The sequence below is a fragment of the Leuciscus leuciscus genome, assembly GCF_965113295.1.
Source record: "Leuciscus leuciscus genome assembly, chromosome: 3".
In the NCBI taxonomy this organism is placed as follows: Eukaryota; Metazoa; Chordata; class Actinopteri; order Cypriniformes; family Leuciscidae; genus Leuciscus; species Leuciscus leuciscus.
Genome location: NC_138727.1, coordinates 58,635,022 through 58,655,656, shown reverse-complemented (window position 1 = coordinate 58,655,656; position 20,635 = coordinate 58,635,022). Strand labels below are relative to the sequence as shown.

Sequence of the window (20,635 nt, the reverse complement as noted above, 5' to 3'; positions counted from 1 at the left end):
CTGAGGGGTTTTTGGTGTCCTTGAGATGTTCTGACATGCCCTGACATTTGTGCTTTTTTCAGTTGCTTATAAACATATTAATGGCAAAGGTATAATTACACTCTATTTAGCACAAACAGGGCTACCATAATATGTGAGCAACAAGAATGTACATGTCTGCATTTTTGAGAGAATAATGTTTATGCGTGGTTATTGAAAAAACTAAAAACTAAAGTTTCTGAAATAAGGCCATAAAACACATACTAAATATGTGCCAATAAGACTTTTGTCTAATAGATGTCATTGCCTAGTGTTTTTTCTTCAAAATGATGTGAAAATCATCCTGCCCTTATCATTCACATAACACAATACATTGATTTGAATTTTGCAAAGCACTTTCTGTTTGGAAAGGCAATATGCGGAGTGGGCGTCAACGATCATGCATATTTAGTGGTTCACACCTTAGGAGACAATGGGGCCTGCATACTTAATTAGCCATTCATTCAGGTGAGTCACTGAGCCACAAGAATGCAAGAGCAACAGTTGGAAGCATCTCAATTATTTTTTATTTTTCCACATATTGTGCTTGCAATTTGGCCTATAATATCCAAGGAAAACATGTCTAGTAATTGTGCAGTTAATTCTCATACTGTATTTTCAGTTTTGGAATATTTATCCTCTCCCCAAATTTGTCACTAATAAAACACAATAAAAATTATTTAAAGAAAAGGCTTATATTTACCTTTTAATAGTTTGTTTACATCTACCTTGTAAATATATTTTTTTATTAAAAAGGTTACAATTACAACAACAATTCAAGTGTAATCTTTCTTTGTAAAAACTAAAGTATACATTTTATCATACATATTTCAAAGTTAAGGATTTGATTGATTATTTGATTACTTTATTTTTGACAAAACATTTATTTTTGACTAATCAACGAAATGTTGTCTTTCATATGTCTGTAACATAGGTCTTTCATTTTTATTATAAGAAATATAAATGTTAATTTGCAGTTTAATACGTTGCTTATACAAATACATTTTATTTCAACATTTCAGTCGATTTTTACTCAGTATAGCAATACAGTTTGCTAAAACCGAAACATTCATTCACAAACAGAAACGCCTGACTGTAACGTTGTTTTTATGAAATATTAGGGCATATAAATGTTAATTTTCAGTTTAATACGTTGCTTATACAAATAGCCTACATTTTATTTCAACATATTTCTGTCGATTTTTACTCAGCTCAGTATAGCAATACAGTTTGCTAAAACATCATCATTCATTCACACAGAGACGCAATTTAAATTTAAACTGTCTTTTTGCGAGCTGTGATAAACAGCGCGCATCTCTGCAGCTGCCGTTCATTCATTCACAGAAACGCGATTAACTTGAGAAGGAAAAAAAACTTACTACATATTCGGATCCTCTCTCCTGCAATACCCGCACTCTGAGGTAGATTTTCCGTTATTATTATTCCTCACAGCGCTGCCAGATGGTGTAAACGCGTAGGCTACAATGATATGATTAAACTTGTGTTTTCTCGAGCTGATATGGGGGCGTTCACAGGTTTGCCTCAGTAATTTGCGTTTGAATAGCGCGCGCTCTCCGTGGGCGGAGTCACATTACCTTTGAATGAGCTCTAATGAGCTCGACTGGAATCGCTCTCTTTTAACACAGATTTCACAAGATGAGAATATTTGTTTTTTATATAAATTACCTCATTTTAAAGAAGAGAATTCAAGCTTCATGCCTGTGTGACTGTATGCCTGTTTGACTCAGTATTCGCTGAGTTATTGTTCATTTTCGGACGCGTTTCAGAATGGTCTTCACTGACAGAGAGAAGGCAGAACTCGCATCACGTTTATTTTTCTTTATTTGGCAAAAAGCACAACAGTTTGTTTTTATTGTGAGTATACACAAAAATAATACACATTTAACAGAATCGATTGATGTATGAAACTTGCTTGTAATATCAAAGTCAACAGAGCAAAATTAATTTCTTTTGAACTGAACTGAAAAAAATCCAGCAAAACGCGCGGGCGCGTTTGTCGACCTCAGAGGGTTAAGCCGTCAGACGAGCAGCAGCAAACTATATACAGAGTGTGTGGGGTAACAGTTCGGTAAGTTAACACACGACTAATCCGTTCGACCACCTCAAATTCAAAACGAAACATGATATCACTGAATACCAGCGCGCGCGTATTATTCCCATTCCAATATATCTTAGTGGTGTAGCACATAATCTCGATTTTAAGAATCGTTGTTGTGTTTCTTTTTAACTGAAAAGACATAAGTTAGACAATATTCTAATTTTAAATTTGGGGTTTCATAAGCTCCAAGCCATAATAAACATTAGACCTACTTAAGTCTCTGCAGCTAGTGTACTTAAATTTTATTTATCTGCAAAATTATGTTGTATACTTACAGTTTTGCACAATATATGTTCTCAAAACTACATACACCCTTTAAAAAAAAAATACATTTAGCAGTTGTTTAGCATGGGTCTGTGTAATCTGTTCTGAAATGGTTTTATTATAATATACTGTATATCGTTATCGCAAGAGGCTGCAATGTATATCACAATATAGATTTTAGGCCATATCTCCCATCCCTAATTGATAGCCTATAGTAGTTGATAATAACATAGGCCTACCTAACGTTGCCTATGGACGGTAACAGTACAGTAGTAACCTTTTACAGTCTATGAGTAGAACAGCTTTCTCAAGCAGTTTGTGATGCATTTTGGAAACAGGAGATGAGCCCCTGGTCTAATGCGCCACCTGGCTTGAGAAACCCGTTCTCAAAGACTTACTTTTATAGTCATTATTTGGGTAGTACACATATTCTGAATGCCTTCGGCAGAATTCAAATGAGCCATTTTAATCTAGATTAATCTAGATTAATTTTGAAATTAATCTAGATTAATCTAGATTAAAAAAATTAATCTATGCCCACCTCTAATATATATATATATATATATATATATATATATATATATATATATATATATATATATACACACACACACACACTCAGGATTTGTACATGGTTTTATGAGTAGAGACTGTGGATTGATTACACTTTTGATCGTCATGGCAGCAATTTAAAATCTTTTACATTCATTTTTTTCTTCAAAATTTTAAATGGTGATAATTATTTCTCTCTGAGTTCACTTCTCTCTGTTTCCCTGTAGAACAATCCCAGAACTGATCCCAGTGAAGGCACATATACAGGTCTTGACCTCAAGTCCAGATCATCTGACCTCTACGACACACTCACAGTAAGAGAAATATCAAAAACTACACGTGCAAAAGAGTCAAAAGTCAGATAATCAATGTGTTTTTCCCATAGACTGTCCATCCCAGACCTGCTGTTCACCAGTCGGGCTCTTCTGAATATGAGAATCTGTCCGTAAGTTTCTCAAGTCTTCTCAATTTCATCAAAAAATAAAGAAAATGTCCTCAGTAGTCATTCAAGTCAGTAGATACTAAACAGTCTTTTCTTTTGTTACAAAATGGATTATACGAGTCGTTTCACTGACAGAAATATATTTTTTTTTCTGAGATTATTTGTACCATTTGTAGTGTTGATTTATGTAAATGTGTGTCTTATTTCTGTTGTAGCCACAGAACGACGCCACAGTAAGATGAAGCACAGGCTAAACTTTACTCAACTTTTATCTCATCGCTGGACAGATCCACATCACAATTACTGATGAAAAATGAAACGCATCTTCAGAGTTTCCATTCTGCAGAAAGTAATGATTATATTCATGTGACATTAATAAACAGTCAATGTGTAATTAATAAATGAGTTTAGAGTTGTTTCTGTAATATTTTATATATTTTATCTGTGTATTAAAGAGTCCAGAGTCTCTTTATTCCTTTTCAAATAAAACATTAAATGATAAAAAGGTACGAAGACTCAGCATTCTGTTTCATATCTGTGTTTTAAAGTGTATATTAAACTGGCCAAGTCACGTGATTTCAGAAAACGAGGCTTTGTTAGGTCATACAATGTCAAATGAAATTTTAAATTCTGATAATTTGATGCTAAAACAGTGGTTCTCAAACTTTTTTGATCATGCCCTTCATGACACACTGTTCACGTTTTTCCAAGAATATGTAAATTCAGGGAAATTCACAATTTTAAAAAGTGCCTGTCCCTTGTAACTTGTCGCCTGTCAATCACGTAATATCCGCGTTATCCCTGGTTTCCAATTGTACTGCCATAGTAACCATGGCGACAGACATGGACAACTGCGTTACGTCTAGCGTCAATGTATTCACTCATCCATAAACTTTTTCCCAATAAACATTGTTAGATCCATCGGCATGACGACAAGTTCCATGATTCCACGCTCATTCACTGCATCATCAATCTACGCCTTTGCTATTGTTTTGAAGCGGTTAGCGACTCCTAGCGGCGAAAAACTACATATTGTACCTTTAACAAAAGGCTGTATCAATTCATTCAGTGAACTTAATATTTTTTTATTTTATTTAGTGAAAACAACACAGACAACAACACAACTTGTGATGCTGACAGAGGTTGGATTATCGTAGCTGTCAGAGGAATCTAGGGTTTTGATGAGGCTGTTGATGAGGATTCAGTGATCAATAGTGTGATAGATCGCCTCTTCTTGAGCAGAATCCGCTGTAAAACTCTGATACACGTGACTCCGTCTACTGGCGTTCAGTTCTGTGTAGATCTGATCTTGTGTTTGTGCTGAAACAACATCTGTGTAGTAGGAGTCTGTGTCGACCGCTTCTGTGTTTGTGTAATCCAGGTTTATGGGTCTGTAAAATTCCTCTTTATCACGTTGAGCTTTGGATGAGTCTGGAAGTCTTATTCTCTGGTAGTCATCCTATATAAAATAAATAAATATAACTTATAAATTATAAGCAGATAACGGCTAATATATAATATACACTGCCTTCTTAAGAGTCTATGATTGGATCATTATCACAGTGATTATTATGTTTCTAGCATTTTATATGTTTGGCAACAGTTCTTCTAACCCTAACTGATGGAGTGTGTGGTTTGCATTACTTAACCCGTTTAATCCCAAATTTTTTCTTGCAATTTGAATACATGCATTTTACTCCTTAGACCTCCCTAACACACAAACTTTATGCCCTCATTGATTTTATGTTGGTTAAGTTAGTGAAACTTTGCGGTTTTATACACACAATAGTGACCGGTGGGAAACACCATAGTCAGAATTCATTCAAATTCTTTAATTAGGCCTATTTACACAACACATTCCAAGACATCCATAACCTCGCTTTGTAATTTCATGAAGGAGGCTTAGTGAGATGAAAAGGTTGTCATGTACAAAGTTACACCCTGGAGGAACTTCTTGTTCGGCTAGACCTCTATGGGCTAGAGTAGACCAAGGACTACACTTGGGCCCTGTCCTATAGGCCAGTTTCAGGGAGATGTGTGTGCAATCATTCAGTGCACTGAAGATGGGCCGTACGTTGTAGAAAGTTGTTTGTGGTCATGTTGGGGCACACCAATTGGTTCTCATGAACATCTGCCTCATCCTCCAGATGTTTCACCTCTGCATCGCCATTCAATAATCTACCTGGCAATAGACCATTTCACCCTGGTACTCCCTATCTGAGCCATCACTATCACAGTCAGTTTTAATTGCCTCTGTTTGCTGCACACAGCACCTGTGGGGTCACATACGTCTAGGAGGTCCAACACATCTGATAGTTTTAAACTGTGTAAAAAATAAATAATTGATAACTAGGATTACCAGCCAAAACCTGTTTTCAACTGAAACACTGTGTTATACTACCGGTCACACTTGTGACCGTTAACAAATTTACACCTCTTACCAGCAAAATATATATGCAGGAGTATAATTCTCAAAATATATCAGTAGTAGACCCTTTAAAGAATATATGTACAAAATATGATAGTTCTATCTGTTAATTAAGGTGTTTTATATACTACTTTGTGTAGTAGTGTGAGGAAGACATCTTCTTCTAGGTGTGCAAGCAGGAAATAAACTGATCTGATCAAGTGATCTTTCACACTAGTCACATGACAATAATACATTTTAATCAAGACCATCTATTTTTTTCTTTTAAAAGTTGAATTTCTTGCCCAAAGCCAATAACAACACTTTTAGAGCTTCCAGAAATAAGAAAAAATATGCGGTCACAATTGTGACCGGTGGGATTAAACGGCCATGTAGGAAGACACATTATGGCCATATTCCAGGATTACAATGTCAAGATTCATCAGGCTCAAATTGTGAAAGAATGGTTTGGAGGAGCATGAAGAATCATTTTCACACATGAATCGGCTCCTCTGAGTCCAGAGTTTAAATTTACTGAAAGTCTTTAGGATGTGCTGGAGGAGACTTTACAGAGTGCTGGACTCTTGCATTGACAATACAAGATCTTGACCAAAAACATCACAACAGTTATTTCCATCCATCATGGCCATGATGTGTATAATAATAGTGTCTCAATAATTATAAAATAACACTGATGTTAAGACAACGTTATTAATTATGAATGAGATTTGCTGTCATCACCTGAACTGGGTTTGATATTGTCCTTTGGTGAGGAGCAGAACCTGACAAGAACATAAATATGTAATTATCAATTTATTGAAATATGCAGGGACTCTTTCAGAACTTCATCAGAAGATGTTTTGAAGAAAAAGACATGTTCTGTTAGTGCTGTAGTATCACCTGAGTTACTGTGACTGCTGTGTTTCAGGACTTGAAACAGACCAAACAGAAACACGAAAAGCAGAGCGCAAACACACATCAAAGCCACCATCATCATGAACCTGGAGTGTGTGTGTGTGTGTGTGTGTGTGTGTGTGTGTGTGTGTGTGTGTGTGTGTGTGTGTGTGTGTGTGTGTGTGTGTGTGTGTGTGTGTGTGTGTGTGCGTGTGTGTGTGTGAGAGTGTGTGAGTGTGTGTGTGTGTGTGTGTGTTTAGTAACCTCCCCGCCAGGTTCTTCCGGGAACAGGTCTGTGGTTTGTTCTTGTGGATCCCCTGCACAGAAAACAAAAGTGAAAGGACTATAGGTCATCATCTGATAGTTCATCAATATATAGTTCATTCAAACCTAAGCTGGCATTCATTCACCACACATTTGAGTGAATTCACTTCTCACAGTGACTCATTATGAGACCTGTAAGAGGAAGACGACGCTGTATCACATCCCATCTGAAACCAGTCTGAGTCTCAGTGGCACCTCAAAAATCCCTGTAACTGTTGAACGGTCGTGTTTCTCAGTGCAAATGACGCCGAACAGATCGGGATCGCATTAATAATCTATCGGGTTGATGACAATTATACAATAAATGGACGCTTTTTTTGTCATCAAGATATTAGGTGTCACAGTCTGTGTGACGAATCTGTATATTCCATGTCCTCATGGCTCAATTTACATGAGCTCTTAAAATAGTAAAATAGTTGTACATGGAGCTTGAATGTATTTTTTCCACAACAGTTAAACGTTTGATGTTTAGACAAATGAAGATGTTTAAGTCAAGTCAAGTCGCCTTCATTTATATAGCACTTTTAACAATATAGATTGTTTCAAGGCAGCTTTACAGTGATAATAGGAGATTACAGTAACAGAGATTGTTTGGCTTTACAGCAGCTCTAGGATAAAGTTATTGTCCAGCTAAAGATAGTTTAGATTGATTCACTTCCGTTGAAAAGATCATTAGTTATTAACTTAGGGGCCGCTAACACGACACCGTTCTAACAGAAAACCCTACTCATCACATCAACTGCTCGTATATATTAATCACTGTTAAAAAAGGACAACACTTAAGGTGTTTGGGGTCATTTTGACCCCAAACTTTTAAAGAGCAATTGCATAAGGAAATATAATTTTTTTATATGGAAAACTATATATCTTTTTTTTATTTACTTCTAAACTATCCATTTATGCTGTGTTTTTGTGGAAATTTTGAAGTTTTTTACCTATTTACTGCACAAATACATAACTAGGCCATAAATTGGCTCATGAAAAATGATTTTTAAAAGAAAAAATCACTTAAATGATGATCATAATTAAATATAAATAGTTTCTGGACATTGCTCTATGTGTTAGGGATAGAACACTGCCATCTAAAGGTTAGTTGAAAAACTTTATTTCTTATAGGAAAGGAATTAAAGTGCAATGGCCAAAGATATCCAATAGAGGGCCATAGAGAATCATTCATTCAACAAGCTTGTTCCATGTTGCATATGTGACATGTGTGCGTTTGTGTGTGTGTGTGTATGAGATAGAAAGTTCGTTCCACTTTGGGTTTATGCTCTAGGACCAGACCTTGATTTAAATGTAAATTTTTTTTAGATTTATGCCAGTTTTGTTTATTTTATTTGCCAATTTCTAAAAAAATACTCTCTGTTGCAGTGACATACATGTGTGTGTTTGTGTGTGTGTGTGTATGAGATAGAAAGTTCGTTCCACTTTGGGTTTATGCTCTAGGACCAGACCTTGATTTAAATGTAATTTTTTTTAGATTTATGCCAGTTTTGTTTATTTTATTTGCCAATTTCTATAAAAATACTCTCTGTTGCAGTGACATACATGTGTGTGTTTGTGTGTGTGTGTGTATGAGATAGAAAGTTCGTTCCACTTTGGGTTTATGCTCTAGGACCAGACCTTGATTTAAATGTAATTTTTTTTTACATTTATGCCAGTTTTGTTTATTTTATTTGCCAATTTCTGTAAAAATGCTCTCTGTTGCAAACACATACATTTGTGTGTTTGTTTATGTGTTTGTGTGTGTGTGTGTGTGTGTGTGTGTGTGTGTGTGTGTGTGTGTGTGTGTGTGTGTGTGTGTGTGTGTGTGTGTGTGTATGAGATAGAAAGTTCGCTCTACTTTTTATTTATGCTCTAGGACCAGACCTTGGTTTCTATGTAGAAATTTTCAGATTTATAATGGATTTACTTTTATTTTTTTGACAAATAAAATAAAAAAAAGTCATTTTTTTAATTTTCCCATTCATTTTCAATGTGGGGTCATTTTGACCCCAAACACCTTAAAAGGTAAAAAAAAAATTACACACCTTTAGAACAACCAAATCAAGCCCAGTTTTTTTGTGCATGTTTAGATAGATTATTTAGGAAAAGTCCCAGAGTTTCATGCCCCTGAGATGAAGTTAACACTTTTAAAAAATGAAGGAAAAATCCATTGGGGTCTGTATGACCCCAAACACTAATTAAAGGTTAAGGATATTCATTAGGACAGATAGTCTTCAGCTGTTGTGAATCTCACCTTTGCTGACTGTTATCCAGATCTCAGAGGTAAAGTCAGGCAGGAGATGGATATCTACACCACACCAGTACTTCCCCGAGTCTTCTGGAGCCAGTCTAGAGACGAGAGCCGTGAGAACATGAGCGCTGGTGTCGTCCAGAAGAGCCAGTCTCCCTCGTTCAAACCTCGTGTCTCGATGGGTCGTGTGAACACACTGAGGATCTCTCGGAGAAAACCAGCCGCTTATCTGACAGAAGAACTTGCTGTTATTCTCGTATGTTTCAGGGTATCTGCAGGAGACTGAGATGTTGCTTCCCACAGATCCAGTGACGGTAAGAGCCAGTGAGTTATTCATCAGCCACAGCGCTGACAGAACAAGCACTGCTGACAGAGGCAGATTCAGAGTTATTAGGCTGAATTGTGTTTATCAATGACACTGAAGAGTAAAAAGTGCAATTCTTACTGATTTAGTGCTATGACAGATATCATACCTGAGAAACTGATGGAGGAGACGGTTCTCATGACTGTCCACTTGAACATGAACTCCCACTACCTGTTCTCACACTACATACTACATAGATATTGTGTGTGTGTGTGTGTGTGTGTGTGTGTGTGTGTGTGTGTGTGTGTGTGTGTGTGTGTGTGTGTGTGTGTGTGTGTGTTTATAGAGTTACACTTCCCTAATGCACATGGATAAACACAAACACAGTGTCAGAAGTATGATCTGAAAACAGCTCTCTCTTCAGGACAGTGGAGGTAAAGTCTGGCCATCCTCAATGTTACACCATCCATTCATCATAGTGGTGCCTGATTCTTTTATATAAGAGAATGAAATTACATGTTAATGCCCCATCCATCCAATAATCAATCTCTTCTTTCTTTCTTTCTTTCTTTCTTTCTTTCTTTCTTTCTTTCTTTCTTTCTTTCTTTCTTTCTTTCTTACTTTTTTTCTTTCTTTCACCCACAAAATTATCAACCCATCCATCCATCCATCCATCCATCCATCCATCCATCCATCCATCCATCCATCCATCCATCCATCCATCCATCCATCCATCATATTGTTTCCTGATTCTATTATAAGGGAAGGCAATGTCATGTTCCTCCCTCAAATAGGTGTAAATACTGAACATGCATGTAAACACACACAGTTTGATCTTATTTTGTAAACACTATCTTTAAACATTAAGAACTACTTGTCTTAAAGAAAGAAGATCACTTTTCAGGAAGCTGAAGAACACCATCTAATCATGTTGACAGGAGGTTTCCCTTCACACTGAAAGTTTCATTTGATATTTGTAATGTAAGTTACTGAATAGTGGGGAAGGTTGCTTAGACTTTAAAAAGAGGAAGGAAAAAAACTGTAAAATAGCAGAAGAAAGTTTTCAGCTTGCATTTGCACTTCACTCTCCTGGAGTCTGTTATCAGCGGCTGAAACTACAAAACGGTAAGAGATACACTTGTTCAGTAATTAATATTGTCTAACTAATTAATCTCCACACAAGAAAATGGAAGTGAGAAACATTTTCTTTCATAATAACCTCTGTTAGATGACTCATGTGTTCCTAACGTTATCTTTAAATGAGTTTCATTCCTGGAAATCTACTAACAGTGAAGATTGTAAAGTATTTGTATCATTTTTGCAGTGTTTATAATGCAATAAACGGCTGTTATTATAGTTTTGATGAAATGAAAGATGACATATTGACCTGTTGTGTAAATGATTTAGTTTCCTGTGATGTCACTGATAACTCTTGCTCTGGTGTTTCTGCTCCTGATTCCAGGTGAGTCTCTCCTGTAAATGACATACGAGTTCATTACTAACTAAGAGTAAAAGGTTTTGGCTAGTTAACATGGATCAGTTAGCACTGCTGGTAGCCACAGGAAAAATAGCACTGGTAAAATATCTACTATAATGGAGGGAAATTTCTGTGATTTATTTGTTGCTTCTAAAGAAAATGGTATTATTCAGGTTATGCTGATATAATGCTGATATAAACTGATGAAGCTGCTAACATTTAGAGCATAACGCTTTTCATGGTTAGTGTTCAATGTTCTGCTTCCTGAATTTCATCACCTTCTGTCTGATGGCTGTAGGTTTTACACAGATCACATCATAAGTGTAATTCTTCATTTATTAACAACAGTTTTGTAAAGAAAACATTTTTTTAATGATAGTGTATGGTCCTGTTTAACTCATAGATGGGTATTTGTTTCCTTCTATTGTTGTTTCCTATCATTGTTGCCTTGTGAATGTTGTGTTTCAGGAGTTTGTAGCCAGTGGAGTGATTGGGGTGTGAGTTACAGTCCTTCACACATCTGTGCACTAAAGGACTCAACAGTGACAATGAGCTGCACTTATACATACCCTACTGGATATAAGATCATGAAAGTGTTCTGGACAAAAACACTGGTGAAAGATAATGGAGAACATCCAGATCTGTCTAAGGACCCTGAATACAGTCAGAGGCTTCAGTATCTGGGAGATAAACAGCAGAACTGCACCGTCAGACTGAGTCATGTGACACTGAAGGATTCACACATGTACTATTTCAGATTCATCACTGATAAAGACAAATGGATTGGTGATCCAGGAGTGACTCTTAATGTCACAGGTGACTTTGATGAGGTTTATCTCTTCTTCTGTGCATTATGTTGAATAATAATCAGTGTATGACAGCAGCACTAGATATAATGTGTGTGTTGTGTTCAGATCTTCAGGTGGAGTCTCCTGAGAGAGTGACAGAGGGAGATTCAGTCAATCTGAGATGTAAAAGCAGCTGCGCTCTGACTGACAGAGCAACATTCATCTGGTACAGAAACTCACAGCCATTAACTCAGAGAAGAGACAGAAACAATGAACTCCTGCTGCAGTCAGTCAGAAGAGAGGATTCAGGCAGATATAGCTGTGCTGTAGACGGACACACTCACATCTCTCCTGCTGTTCAGCTCAATGTCATGTGTGAGTATGTTCTTTAAAGTTTTCTTTCCAAAGCCAGTAGAGTTCACTCATCCCTCCTTTTCTTTAAAAATGATAGTAATTGGGGCTAATATTTAAAACATTTAAATGCTCACTGTTTCAATAATACAGTCACAAAACATGAACAATATGTGTGATTTTAACATTTTGTGTTATATTCAGTTATATTCAATTTTACTCCCTTGTCATGGCAACGCCACACCATAAACACAACACACTAAAACAGCTGTTCAAATAATGGTTTAAACACCTTTAAAGCTCAAATAATGCTAATCTTTTTCTCTTTTTTAAAGCTACACTGTGTAAGATTTTCTCCCATCTAGTGGTGAAATTGTATATGACTATCAACTGAATATTACTTTCTAGCCCCTCCTATTCCTGAGGGCGTTTTAACTCCTGCAGTGGCCGTATTATTTACAAGGTAAACAAACCATGCTATAGTTAGCCAATCAACTATAAAACTTTGAATTTACGCCTATTGAGATCAGAGGAGTGAGGTTTACTCGCACAGCGACTACTAGCTGGCCTCCGTTACATGTGGTGTGGGGGAAACCGTAGTACCCCGGAAGAAACCCACGCTGACACGGGAGAACATGCAAACTGAAAGGACTCCTGCTGTGAGGCAACAGAGCTGACCAATGAGCCCCTGTGCCGCCCGGATTCATGGATAAGGACTGTTTATTTCTCTGAATCTCCTGTGCCGTGCGCTTACTTGTGATGAACAGTCTGATTCATTTACACGAGCCGGTTCATTCGGACAGCTGGTTGCAAAAAAACTATTTGTCTGTTCCATACGTCATCAAGCAATGATGGCACTACGCCATCCTCGGTAATCCTCTGCAAACTTCGACAGTGGGGTCTTTTTGAGTGGGACATGATACTTTAGCTTGTGTGTTTTGCGTCATTAACCTGGAACTTAAGTTCAATTCAGTTTGATTAATGAACCGGCTCGACCAGTTACTTCCTACCGGCTCAAAAGAACAATTCGTTCAAGAACCGAACGTCACTAGCGCTTTCTACAGCCACACCTAACAATTATGTTACTAACTACAATTTTTGTCATGTAATTTGGAAACAGTAACCGACTATAGTTTGTAAGTAATCTATCCAGCACTGATTTACTGACTATCACACACACAGAAAAAAAGTTTTTTAGTTTTTTTTCGCTTTGGATATTTCTTAATAAGGCTCGTTGGGCTCGTCTTCAACGAGCCCAAGAGGGCCCACGTCACTCCTCTGTTCATCTCTCTGCACTGGCTACCTCTAGCTGCTCGCATCAAGTTCAAGGCACTGACGCTTGCTTACAGAACTATCACAGGCTCAGCTCCCTCCTACTTTCACTCACTCCTACGAGTCTACATCCCTACCAGAAGCCTACGATCGGTCAACGAGCGACGTCTCGTGGTTCCATCACAGAAAGCCACAAAATCACTTTCCAGAACATTCTCATTTACAGTTCCATGCTGGTGGAACGCTCTCCCCACCCTCATCCGGAATGCAGAATCCCTGACAACATTCAAAAAACAGCTGAAAACCAATCTCTTCCGTGAGCACTTAACCTTATAGAAAAAAAAAAAAAAAAAAAAAAAAAAAAAACCTTTCCCTTTGAAACATCACTTATCAGGCTTATGCTACTCTGAATAATACCTGAACTTCGTATTTTGAGCACTTCCTGCGTTGTTGTTGCTTTTGCCTCTTTATGATGACTCGCTGAACTTAGTCCTAATTTGTAAGTCGCTTTGGATAAGGGCGTCTGCTAAATGACTAAATGTAAATGTCATAAGTGACATGACCTTTTGACTCAAGGATCCATGGATTCATGTTGTTTGTTAAATTCTGCCCCTACTGTATCTGTATGTAAGAACAGAAATAGAAGTGCTTTGGTGGGGCGAGTGACGGGTGATACTATATGTTTCTCCTGTAGATCCTCCAGTGAAACCTGTGATCTACATCAGTCCATCTGGTGTAATAGTGGAGGGAGATTCAGTGACTCTGAACTGCATCAGTGACTCAAACCCTCCTGCAGAAATCAGCTGGTTTAAAAGAGGAAAGTTTGTAGGATCTGGAAGAATCTACAGCATCTCAAAGATCAGCTCTGATGACAGTGGAGAATACAAGTGCAAGTCCACCAATGAACATGGAGAGAAATACTCTAATGCTGTGACTTTAAATGTCATGTGTGAGTTAATGAGGAAACATAAGATGCAAATTTTCTGGTTTGATAAATTCAGTCCATATTAGTAATTTAAAATATTTGTAATTCAATTTAATAATAATAATAATAATAATAATAATTGTTATTAGACCCACCCAGGAGCGTCTCAGTGTTGATGAGTGGATCTGGTGTAATAGTGGAGGGAGATTCAGTGACTCTGAACTGCATCAGTGACTCAAACCCTCCTGCTCTGAACTTCAGCTGGTTTAAGGAGAATGAAACCTCAGCTGTTGGATCTGGACAGAGTTTCAGTGCACTACAGAGTGGACGCTTCTACTGTCAGGCTCACAATCAACATGGATCTCAGAGATCAGACGCTGTCACTGTCACAGGTGAAGCTTTTATTTTATAAAGGGTTCAAGACAGTTATAGTATGTAGCTTTGAGACTTAAAGGTGAACTAAGTAACTTTTTTTACCTTAACTGAACAGCTTCGGAGTCATTGGAATGGTTATATCACTTATTTCGGGTTGAATGGTGGTCGTTTCGCACCCCCCTGGTGCCCGTGAGCGGAAAATACGCACTTGCAACTTTGAGCCGGCGGGCCGCCGGCCGCTGCGTCAGGAAGTCTCGCGTGATATCAGGTCTCGCGATGTAAACAATTGCTTTACGGCCAAAAGAAATCTGCTAAAATGCTGTCATTATTGCGCTCCCTCACGCTGTCCGAACCCGAATGAAGAAGACGTTTTAAAGAATGTCCCGTCTGCTTTGATGTCGTTGATCTACTAGCCTCTGGTGTCTGAGAAACAACGAGTTTTTACAACAGTGTTGTCAAATATCTATTCCGAAGCTGTGGGGGGAGCTCTAGAGAGAAACCTGCGAGCAAAAAGCGAGAATACAGCGAAGAAGTCCCGAAGCTACTGAGTGCTGCTTTAATCTGAACTCAAATTCTTCATCTTTCAGTACATCGTGGTCATGGCTGGCTCGTCTGGTTGGGGATCACAGCATGTTTAGGATTCTTCATCATCATCATCATCATCATCATCATTCTGTTTATAATGTAAGTGTGATTAAAATCATTCTCAATTACAGTGAGTGTATGAATGTAATTCACTTTCAGACTAGTGCAGGTGGAAATGCCTCATGTAATGTGAGTAGTAATGAATCTTTAAAATGCAGCTTACAAGTTTAATGTCTGTTAAATCAGGAGAAAACGAAGAGGTGCTAAAGCTGAAGACCTCACTGAAAAACAGGTAAATCTTCCAGACACAACATGTGAATAGTCTATAAAGTAGTGCACTGAAATGGGAAAACGTGTTCTATGTGAACAGCCTTTAAATGTGAATGTTAAATAATATTTCGTTTTCTTCCGTTTCAGGACAATCTGTACTCTACCGTAACAGGGAGAGACGTTCATGTTTCTGAATCAGCCGATTGTGATGACGCTCAGTACGCCAGTGTTACTTCCAGCAAACCCAGAAGAGACGGAAATGCTCCTGAATGCAGAGATACTGAGGAGATCCAGTACGCAACTGTCCAACATCACAGAAAGACCGAGACGAAGAGAGCAGAGGAGAACGAAAGCCACTACGACAATATCAGGATTCATCAGCCTGATTCTGTCCTGAGGTGAGAAGAACGAGCTTAAAGAGACAGTTCACGCAAAAATAAAATGTTTGCCATCAACTCACCTTCATGTTACTTTTGTGTTGATGAAAGGAGAATTTATAGTTCTTTAAATCTGGATTTTTTTTTCTTAATAACTTTGTGTCCCACTGATGTTTCAGAAACATCTGATTTGTTTAATGACTTTTATCATCATGTATTCTGATACATAACATGATTGTTGTTTTATTTGATGTTTTTAGGCTATCAAATGCACAGACTGTGGAAGAGGCGTCTGTGATCTACAGCCGTGTCAAATGAGTAAATGAGACCATCATGAAGACAAAGGCCAAAACAATTAAACAATATTCTGAGAGTAGGCCTGTCAATTTAGCATGCTAATCCACTCAGTTATTTATTATTCATTAAATCAGGTGAATAGATGTCAGGAATGCAGTGTCTGTGATCTTTTTCTCATTACAAGAGCAGAATACAAAGGAAAGAGCCAAAGAACCAACAAAATGTGTTTAGTGAGACTAAAAACATTTTGTGATGTCACTGCTTGGTAATTTGTTTGTTAAAGTCATTTAAACTTTTGACTTCATGTGTTTTCTGTAAGCAAATAAAAAGGCTGTATCAGTTTGACCAAATTCAAGCTTGCGTGTGGTCATTTCTGGGTCATTGTAGACCTAAGCTCAGAATAACCTACTATATGTGATAGCTGGGTTAATATTAATATTTGGGCTGTTCTAACAAACTTGTGCAACAGTGGATACAATGAAAGCTTTGATGAACACCTCAGTCTATTAAAGTCACCAGTGACGATTATTTGTAGAGCAACTTCTGTGTGCGTGTGTTAAGATGAGGTCAATCATGTTGGTTTAATAAGCTTGACTAAAACAACATTTAATGGAGTCACTAAAGTCACATGGTGGTGGAAATTATATTTCAATGCTTTTGCGTTTTCTCTCCAATGCATTCATGAAACTTTTGCGAGCAAATGCGAGCATTGAAATATTATTTCTCCTTCCATCTCATACTTTTGAATCTCCATGTCCTTTTAGGGGGTTTTGTATTAAGCAATATTAGCAAAGAATTAATTTTGAGCGATGACGTACATTGAGACACATTGGGCTGTGCATGTGTTCTTAACTGATTCTGGATGAGGTCATTTCCTGTCCCACCCACCTCTACTGCCCACCACTTCCTGTCGCTATTCTATTCGCCAATAAACTGAAGGCAAAAATGATCTTGAGGATGTCAAAATACAACTTGTCTGTCCGCGGTCAAAGTGTCGACATCCAGTCTTACTCAATATAAGTTCCTATCTTGAGTGTCTTGCTCAATAATTCTTCAGAAAATGTTTCCAGGAAGAAAGGCTATAAAAACTACGTTTAAAACCCGCTTTTATTTGTATTCTATATATTTATGAGCATCCCTTCACTTTTAAAAGGTGGAAATTCAAGTGAAACTGTAAATACGTCCTATGTGTTAATAAATCTTTTTAGAAGAGCAATACAAGTGGTGGACAAACTTCTTCATATTGTTAAACATTTTGGGTTTAATGACTTTTTAGATATCAATAAATGCCATTGGATCATGAAGAAAAGTTGTCTGAAGTTGCTTGTGTGGGCAGGAGTCAAGAAAGAGGAAGAAACATTTTCTGTTTGCACAAGTTTTTTAAAACAAAGTGTGTAACCACGAGAAATTCATCAGTTCAACGCCTGCTGGAGAGACTCACCAGAACACGGTAAGAGTTACGCTGGTTACTGTGTGAATATAGTCAGATTAATACTGTTGTAGAAACCACTAAACTATTAAAAAGGAAATATTCTCAGTGAAACATTATTTATGGAAATGTTTTTAAAGCTAAAGATAGTTTTTATAATGATCATTGTGTGTGTTATACCTGTGGTTCCCAATTCTGCACAGTTTTGATGTCTCTCTTCTCTGACACATCCATCTAAGGCCTCGGAGCCTTTAATAACGAGCTGATGAACTGAATTAGGTGTGCTTGATTAAGGAGACATCTAAAATGCAGGGAATCGTCCAGGATTAGGAACAACTGTGTGATTCTGTATTGTTGTTGTAGTGATGTCACTGATAATGGCTCCTCCCCTTCCTCTGGTGTTTCTGCTCATGATTCATGGTGAGTCGCTCCTGATGGAGAATATGTTCTTTACTCACTCATCAAAGTGTTTCTTTTTTAAAATCATGAGTCCGGCAGCACCCTGTTAAAACCCCTTTCACAAACAAATTTTGTGGGGGAAAAAAAATCATCCAAATAAAGTAAAAAATAAAGTCAGTCAGAGATAAATTAAAAAGAATAATAACTTCAGATAAATGTTTAAATTATTCTCACTGAAATTAATGTACAATATAAATATGTACATCAATAATGATTATTTGAATGTTTTTGCAATGTCAGCATTTCATGTGTCCTACAAAAAAAAATAAGAATGTAATGAACATGAGGGGTAAATAATTATGAAACAATCGTTTCTGTGTGAACTGTCCCTTTAATGTGTGTTTCAGGAGTTTTCAGTGATGATTTGCGTGTGAGTTACAGTCCTTCACACATCTGTGCACTAAAGGACTCAACAGTGATAATGAGATGCACTTATACATACCCTACTGGACATCAGATCATGAAAGTGTTCTGGACCAAAACACTGGTAAAAGACAATGGAAAGTATCCAGATCTGTCTGATGACCCTGAATACAGACAGAGGCTTCAGTATCTGGGAGATAAACAGAAGTACTGCACCGTCAGACTACATCATGTGACACTGGAGGATTCACACATGTACTATTTCAGATTCACAACTGATAAACCTGGTGGAAAATATATTGGTAAATCAGGAGTGACTCTTACTGTCACAGGTGACTTTGGTGAGGTTTATCTCTTCTTCTGTGCATTATGTTGAATAATAATCAGTGTATGACAGCAGCACTAGATATAATGTGTGTGTTGTGTTCAGATCTTCAGGTGGAGTCTCCTGAGAGAGTGACAGAGGGAGATTCAGTCAATCTGAGATGTAAAAGCAGCTGCGCTCTGACTGACAGAGCAACATTCATCTGGAACAGAAACTCATTGAAGATATTAACTAAGAATAAATACAGTAACAAACTCTCCATCAATCCAGTCAGAAGAGAGGATTCAGGCAGATATAGCTGTGCTGTAGACGGACACACTCACATCTCTCCTGAGGTTCAGCTCAATGTCATGTGTGAGATAATTTTATTTAATGTATGCACTTTTTTTCTTTGAAGTTTCTTTCCAAATTAAGAAGATTCCAGGGATGGGCAAAAAGTATGTGCAGTTCTTGTAATTAATGGGTTTCATGGTACAATTAAATATCTAATATGCACATGTGGTTAAAAGTGTTACAGAGTCAGTGTGAGAGAACTAATCTTGATCAGGCGACCCATCACCATCTTCACACTTTTAATATTAAAAGCCTCAAATTTTATTCACATACAGGGCCGGCGCGTGCACTTCTGCCGCTCTAGGCGAAAAACATTTGTGCCGCCCTAGGGCTGGTCCGAATACCATTTTTTGAGCTTCGAAGCTGCGGTAGTAATGAACATCGAATATTCAAAGCTTCGAGAGGGTGCTGAACATATTCTTCTCTCTAATAAAGGCAGGAATCTCTATGTGTCTGTATGTCCGTTTGCATTTTGATTATTTCGAGAACCGTTCATCCAATCGACTTCACAAGGGAGTGCAGTGTAGCATTTGGTGGTGCAATATAGATGGACACGCGAGACACGACACGTTCAGAATTAATAAACTTTTAATAAACTACAGAACACCGCGAGCGGGAAGCGGCGCACCTCAAGCGGGCAGGGCTTATATACTTGACGCACGCTGCACTAGCAATATAAAACGCACACACACATGTCTGTTAAATTAAGCAATACTTTAAGGTAGTCTATATTTTTCTGACTAACAAATTACTGACACAGTAAAGGGTAGATTTCAATTAAGAAAAACTAAATATAAATAAAGAAAAAAACAAAATGTAAAATTTAAATAAAGAAAAAACGAAATTTTAAATAAAGAAAAAAAACATTTAAATAAAGAAAAAAAAAAGTTAAAATTTTAATAAAGAAAAAACGAAATTTAAATAAAGAAAAACGAAATTTACATAAAGAAAAACGAAATTAAGTTAAATTAAAATCGAGATTAATTTAGATTGATAATAATGGGTAAAAAGGCTAATAGCCTATATTTTGTTTCTATTGTTTTCCACAATGTCAAAGCAACGCAGCTTAACTCAAAACACAAGCTCAGGCATGCACTTCTGTCCACACACACTCCGCTGTTCTGCGCTCTAGCCAGAGAACACTCCCGTTGCAGGAACACTTTAGGCCAAGAGGAAGCAAATATATACATATACTATATGCGTAGGTGGATGTGATCGGGGATTTTGGCTGTGTAACATTTCAAGCCACTTAAATTAACGAAATGACTCAAATAAAGATTCGTTCATTTTTATGAACGAGATCAAACAAGAGAGTCAGTAAAATTATCCGAACTTCCCATCACTCAGTCATGAGTCATGACTCGTGAGAGCAGGGGGCGGGGCAGGGCGGCGCAGGGCGGCGCAGCGGCAGCTCAGCAAATCATATAGCCTATTTTGTGAATTGTTCAT

General features: G+C 37.4%; 2 protein-coding genes across 7 annotated transcripts in view; one reads left to right on the top strand and one right to left on the bottom strand.

Annotated features, from left to right (window-relative positions):
• LOC309493806 (uncharacterized protein) overlaps positions 1 to 9,817 on the bottom strand; it is a 48,726-nt gene extending 38,909 nt beyond the window's left edge. For 2 of the 6 annotated variants that reach the window (XM_082163058.1, XM_082163060.1), the window contains exons 1-2: positions 9,730 to 9,817; positions 9,260 to 9,622 (exon numbers count right to left, since the gene is read on the bottom strand). In XM_082163058.1, coding sequence (XP_082019184.1) covers positions 9,260 to 9,622; positions 9,730 to 9,778 — 412 coding nt within the window. In that variant the 5' untranslated portion in view covers positions 9,779 to 9,817. Of the gene's footprint in view, positions 1 to 4,029; positions 4,855 to 6,960; positions 7,014 to 9,259; positions 9,623 to 9,729 lie in introns of those variants that run through there. The other 4 variants (XR_014204053.1, XM_082163061.1, XM_082163062.1 and 1 more) reach the window with 4 other exon arrangements.
• LOC309493667 (B-cell receptor CD22-like) overlaps positions 1 to 20,635 on the top strand; it is a 132,426-nt gene that overhangs the window by 28,821 nt on the left and 82,970 nt on the right. The window lies entirely within an intron of this gene.